The 6,750-nt window shown below is 43.8% G+C and overlaps 1 protein-coding gene across 1 annotated transcript in view; it reads right to left on the bottom strand.

Annotated features, from left to right (window-relative positions):
• Myo16 (myosin XVI) overlaps positions 1-6,750 on the bottom strand; it is a 356,137-nt gene that overhangs the window by 220,845 nt on the left and 128,542 nt on the right. Inside the window, exon 15 of the mRNA XM_028766338.1 lies at positions 142-289. Within this exon, the coding sequence (XP_028622171.1) occupies positions 142-289 (148 nt within the window). The remainder of the gene's footprint in view (positions 1-141; positions 290-6,750) is intronic.

Here is a 6,750-nt window from a genome sequence, read left to right as displayed (position 1 = left end):
ACCCAGATAGCTCAGCCCTGACAGTAGCCGACAGTCTTCCTTTGGCTACCATTTCACCTCTGAAAAGATATGAAGGCAAACTGAAACTGAGAACGTGCTCACAATATTCAGGAAACTGTTAGGAAATCTTTGATCACTCACCGGTGTGCACAGAAGTTATTAAGGTGAAGTCCACATTTTTCTTCTGTGGATAACCCATCCATCAACCAGGAGAAAATCAGAAAGCTGCCCTGGCCAGGAGGCTGAGCCACAAGCCTGGACTTCTCCAGCATATAAGTGGCAATTCTGGCTGGTTAAGAAAAGAGACGGGATTCCGTTAAATGCCATTGTTAATTCAATTTCCATAAATTTACATGTCAATTAATTATAAACCATGACAACAAAGCTCTTTTTCCAGCACAGACATTCAGAAAATAGGAAGAGACTTTATTTTCTACATTAGCTTAGGTCCTTCAGAGATGCTCAGCCCAAGGCAACAGGAGTTCAGAGCCTTGACCCCTGCTGCCACAGCCTATGTGGTCGCTGCGAACAGTTTATGTCATACTTGGTTAAGTCTAAGGAGCCAGTGCTGGTCCATGCTCACCAGAAAAGTTCATGCTGTACATAAGAGCTCACTCTTTGTCCAGCAGTCCTTTCCCTTTAGAGAAACTTCTCACTGTGTGGAAGATCTATCTTTATTCTATCATACAAGATTCCCTCTGTGTTAGTCTGGGTTCTCTAAAGAAACTGAAAGAAGGAACAAACACACACACACATGTATTTGTTATAACATATTTATTATATAAGTATATTTAATACACATATTAGGATGGCTTATAGGCTGTGGTCCAGCTGGTCCAAAAATGTCTACCAATGGAAGATCCAAGCAAGAATACTGTAGTTGTTCAGTTCACAAGGCTGGGTGTCTTATCTGGTCCTCCTGATGCACCGGAATGCCAAAGAAGTAGGCTCTAACTCCAGAGAAGGAAATAGACTTGCTAGCAAGAGCAAGGAGGCAGAGCACAAGCTTCTTTCTTCCGTGACCTTTATATCGGCTGCCACGAGAGTGTGGCCCAGATTAAAGGTGGATTTTTCCACCTCAAAAGATCCAGATTACAAGTGGGTCTTCTCACTTCAAATGATTTAAGAAAAATCCTTCGCAGGTTTATCCAGCCACTTGGGATTTAGTAAATTCCAGATTAACTAAAGTATAGTGGACAACCAAGAATAACCATTACATCCTCAGTGTGCAGTGTGTGTGTGTGTGTGTGCACAAGCATGTGTGTGCACACGTGTGGACATGTGTGCACTTGTGTGTCAAGTGTGTGTGTGCATGTGTGTGTCAAGTGCATGTTTGCATGTGTCTCACATGTGTGTCATGTGTATGTGTGTGCACAAGCATGTGTGTGCACGTGGATGCACATGTGTGCATGTGTTGTGTGTCACATGTATGTCACATGTGTGCACGTGTTCACATGTGTGTCAAGTGCATGTGTGTATGTGTTTTGCATGTATGTGTGTCAAGTGTGTGTGTGTCAAGTAGTGTGTGTGTGTGTTTGTGTGTATGTGTCTAGTGCATATCTTCATGGCAATCTGACCAGGGAAAAATCTGAAGTTGAGATCTTATAGTTTTCATTTGTTTTTATTTTTAAACAAAAAAGTTTGGTGATTTTTCTGTTAGATCTTAAGAGTGAAATAAATTACTAGTCAGGAGAGTGGGCACTTGGCTCTGTACTGTACAGGTGTGCCACAGGTCACTACACTGGCCCTGTCCATGGTTTTCTGTGTCAGGTAAGAAATGGAAGATGAGAGGTCCTGGTGCCTCTGGCCTTGGCCCCGGGCTGATGGATACACTCTTCTCCCAGCAAAGACTTCAGCTTCGGTTGAAGCACTGATCAGATGCCAAGTCACGAGTGACTGGAAAGCCCTCATCTAAATTCCTAAGCAGGGTAATTATTAATCATGCTAGTTAGCACATCTCCAGCAGTGAATTAAATTGCTTGGGATTAACGGGTTCTGATGAGCAAGATTGAAAGAAAATAGCATTTTGAAAGAGCATCTACATGCAAACTCAAGCACAGGCAGAGCAGAGCCCAACAGAGACAATGCTGCAGTGTCTGAAGTGAACCATGAGGTCAGGGAGGCAACCGGGCTCTGGGTGTGAGAGGTCCCAGCACTTGCTGCAGCCTTGTCTGCTGGAAAGAGCTCCCCTCAAGTGCCAGCCTGGCCTCAACATGTGTGTTTCAAAACAGTTTTTCTGTTAGAAACAGTCTTGACCATAAATGCAGGTGTCATCCTTCACAGCTGTCTCCAGACATGTACATATGAATATATTTCCCATGAACACATGCTGTTTGTTTGTACCTATCTTAGGGTTTTATTGCTGTGAAGAGACACCATGAGCAAGGCAACTCTTATAAGGACAACACTCAGCTGGGGCTGCCTTACAGGTTCAGAGGTTCAGTCCATTATCATCACAGTGGGAAGCGTGGCAGTGTCCAGTCAGACAGGTTGTTGGAGATGGAGCTCTGAGTTCTACCTCTTGATCTGAAGACTGACAGGACAGACTTTCTCACACTGGCCAGATTTGAGCATATATATAACCTCAAAGCCCCGCCTCTACAGTGACATACTTCCTTTAATGAGGGCACACCTCCTCAAATAAGGCCATACTTCATAATAGTGCTACTTCCCATGGGCCAAGCATGTTCAGACCACCACAGTATCTGAGATTATCAGTAAGTGCCCAATACTACCAGTAAATGCAGTATTTCACACAGACAGGTCAATTTTTGTTCATTATTAAAGGAAATAGAAGAAATGAGTTACTTTCTTTCAGGCTACAGATTAGGACCACCTCTGAAGCCTCACCTCCTCCCACCTAGCAGACTTCTAGCAGACTGTGGGCTCCAGGGAAGTCAGCCTTTTACCCATGACTATCTTCTTACTTCACAGCCTGAGCTCACTCACGCTGGGGTGAGCAGTCATTTACCCGTGAGCCATCATGGAGAGAGATGTGAAGGGAGGGGCTCTTCTGGGAAGCAATCCCAGGCATTGTGCTGCTGAACCTGGCATGGCCACTGTTTGCACCTTCAATATCTTTTTGCCCATTTTTAGTAGGAGGAAGAGAGCACAGAACATCTCAGGATCCCTCTGGAGTTCCAGAAATAAATACATCTAAGGCATCTCAGACATGGCATCTCAGACATGGCATCTCAGACACGGTGTCTTCTCAGCGCTCGTGGGCACCTTTGTACTTTAAGCCCATTCCTTATCTCTAAAGCCTGGACTGGGGCGGGATCAATGAAAGCACCGCACCGAAAGCATGTCCAAGGAGACACGTGATAGCAAGAAAGCCAATGGCATGATGCTGGTGAGGCCTCATCTCTGATCACCTCTCTCATTCATTTAGAAATCAGGACTTGACAGAAAAGTGCCCGGAGTGGCCCCTCACACTCTTCATTTAAAAAACGAAACAAAACAAACAAACTCTTAATTTTTACATTACCCAAGTAGGTCACACAGCCATGGTACACTGGAGGCATTTCCTATTCCAAGTGGACTATGGTTTTAGCTGACTTGATCTGGGTTTTTTTCAGTACATGGAAAAGGCTAAGAGCCAAGCGCTTCCCCATTTCACGCTGGGACTCTGGGACTACATCCTTTGGCAGCAACCCAGCATCTACAACTGGGAAAGGGGTCGTCTTCCTACTGACATGAAAGTGAAAGAACAGAGAGCCGTGTTGACACGTCTCTGCTCCTGGCAACTCATAAGACTTAGCAGTGATGATCATTATCACGGTACAGAAAAGGAGAATGATGCAAAGAAGTTCAGATTACCGAAGAGTTGGAAAGAAGAGCAGGGTACATGCCAGGTTCCGGTGGCTCTATCAACCTGGCTCCTAGCCAATTCCAGGGAGCTTGGGCCTGGGAATTGTGTACGCATTGCCTTTTGACCCTGATAGTGTTGTCTGAATTTGTGCTGTAGCCACACAGGATGTAGTAACCCATAACCTTACAGATTCTTGACATCCACTATTCTTCACTTGTAAGTTTCATGGGAACCCACTGTTCTAAAGACATTGTCCCCATGCCAATGTGTTTCTGTAAGAGAGGGAGTCTCTTTGTTTTCTGGGATATGATTGCCTCTTTCCATAGTATTTCCATCAGTCTTCTGTCAATGACATTCTATCTAGAGCCAGGCTAATCCAAGGCTTTCTCAGAGGCCCCAATGAAAGGAGGATAAAGGGAATCTAGTTCTGTACCCTGACCAGAAGCAGATCTGACAAGGTCTAGTGTGGGGCTAGGGTCTTGGCTTTTCCACATGAAGAAACTGTAGCCATCAGTCTTGAAGCTGTTCTGTGCTATCTGTGGCACATTTGGAATATCCTATGCTTCTTTTGTGCAGCATGACTTGATTAGATTCAATTGTATGATGGATTTCTGTTGACTCTGTCCCATATTTTCCCCTTCAAAACTGTAAAATAAGATACTGTGATTCTTAAAAATTTGCTTGGTAAAAGATATAGCTTATGCAAGACCTCTTTCCCAAAGGGAATCCCAAACCACCCAGATTGTTGCCAAGAAAACTATAGTTTTCTCTCCACCTGATGCCAAGGAAAAGAAAGGTACCAGAGCTGAAAACAACACCCCCGTAACTCACTGAACATGGGGAGGTTGGGCTGGTACCTACACAGAGCCTTTACTCCCACTTTTCAGTGTCTTTGGAATGGGAAGGTACACTTCCTGCTATCCAAAGAGAAATGTGACACCAACCCAGCCACAAACTCTTTGATCTACAATGGTGTACCACCTGCAATAGGGCAAGGGTAGCACAGAGCTTGTGGAAGGAGCCAATCAATATCTGATTTAACCTAAGGTCTAACCTAACTCCATGAGATGGATCTTATACTCAACACTGCTTGGATAGCCAAGCACATGACACTAAATAGCTCAGAGATCTAGGAAAAAGGTCACAGCAATAAAACAACTGCTAATGTCATTGTGTTCTGCTCGTAGACCAGTGTCTCACTCAACCACCATCAGAGAAGCTTATTCCTGCAGCAGATGGAACAAATACAGAGACCTGTAGCCAGAAAGTGAGAGACCTTGGAAGAGTCATCCCTGAATGGATGTCTCCATTGAATCCCTCCCCTCATATCCTTCCCCCCTGAAGAAGAGGGGGTAGAAAGTTTAAGAACCAGAGGGGATGGGGACACCAAGAAACAAGGCCCTCTAAATCAACTGAACAAAGCTCATATGAACTCACAGAGATTGAGGCCTGCACAGGGCCTGCACAGGTCCACACCTGGTCCTCTGTGTATGTGTTATAGGTTCCAGTGTAGTATGTTTATGGGACTCCTGAGCACGCGAACAAGCAGGTCTCTAATTCTTGTGACCTCTCCTGGGCTTGTCTCACGTTAACATATTATATTATCTTCATTGTATTGTATTATTATGTTTCTTAGAAGCCTTTTATTCTGAGAGACAGAAAGGGAGTGGATCTGGAAGTGGGGGGAGTGGGAAGGAACTGGGAAGAGTAGAAGGAGGGAACCCGTAAGCAGGATATATTATGTGAGGGGGGAAATCAATTTTCAACTAAAGGAAAATTTGCATGTTCTTTAGGGTGACTGACAATCTCATAATTTTGTTCACTTAAAAGAAGAGGTATAACTCGGGCACTGGAGACAATCTCACAGGTGTACTTTTATGCCATCTATGAACCTCTGCTTTCTTGGGCAAGAGAGTGAACGTCAGGGTGAAGTCAGCGGAGGCAAACAAATGACTCAGTAGAACCTTCTTTGGTAAATCTTTCCCTTTGTTTGCATGCTGGCTCCCTGTGTACTTCCCTGTGTGGTGAAGTCCCTCAACCCTGAAGGACTATGGTTCCTACACTGAGAAACCAGGAATGACAGCTTTGTTAAACAGGCAATCAGCTGGGAAAAACACGGAGGTGGAAGCCAGGTCAATGTGTTATTTGTTAATAAAATTTATACAAAATTTAAAACAAAAAAAAATCAGTTTATAGCTGCTGGTTCATAAAATTAAGCCTGATGTTTTTTTTTTTTTTACGTTGCAATTTGTGGTTACATTCTGGCAAAACAATCGGTGTTAAATTATTTAAAAATCACTAATAGCAACCATTAGGGAACGCATCTATCAGCCTTAATATTAGCATGATAATTCTTTGTGGTAAATACAATGGTAATCACTGCTTTAACTTTAATGCTTTAATGGCACATGCTGATAACTTAAGCAAATATAGTCCACCATAAAGCACAGACGCGTCGTGTCATCTTCACTTACGTGACCTGATCTGAATATAATTGTCTTGCTGCAGTTTCATTAGCTTTCATAATGAACATTTACAGTTCAGCTGCTTTCGTAGCAGCTCAACCTGAGGGAATGAGCCCCTTGTGGTAGTTTAAATAAATGCATCTTTCCTTTTTATAAAGTGTGTGTGTGCACGTGCGTGTGTGCATTTGTGTGTGTGTGGTTTGTGTGATGTGTATCTACACCTGTGTGTGTGTGTGGTGTGTTTGTGTGATGTGTGTGAATAGTGTGTACTGTATGTGTATGTGTGTGCACACCTCTCTGTGTGTGTGTGTGTGTGGTGTGTGCATGTCAGTGTGTTGTGTGTGTATAGTGTGTATTGTACGTGGTATATGTGTGTGCACACCTGTGTGTGTGTGGTGTGTGCGTGTCAGTGTGTGGTGTGTGTATAGTGTATATTGTATGTGGTATATGTGTATGCACCCGTGTGTTTGTGTG

Source organism: Grammomys surdaster, unplaced genomic scaffold (genome assembly GCF_004785775.1).
Source record: "Grammomys surdaster isolate TR1022 unplaced genomic scaffold, NIH_TR_1.0 167, whole genome shotgun sequence".
Lineage (NCBI taxonomy): Eukaryota > Metazoa > Chordata > Mammalia > Rodentia > Muridae > Grammomys > Grammomys surdaster.
The sequence above is the reverse complement of the archived record's forward strand: the minus strand, read 5'-3'. Positions and strand labels throughout refer to the sequence as shown.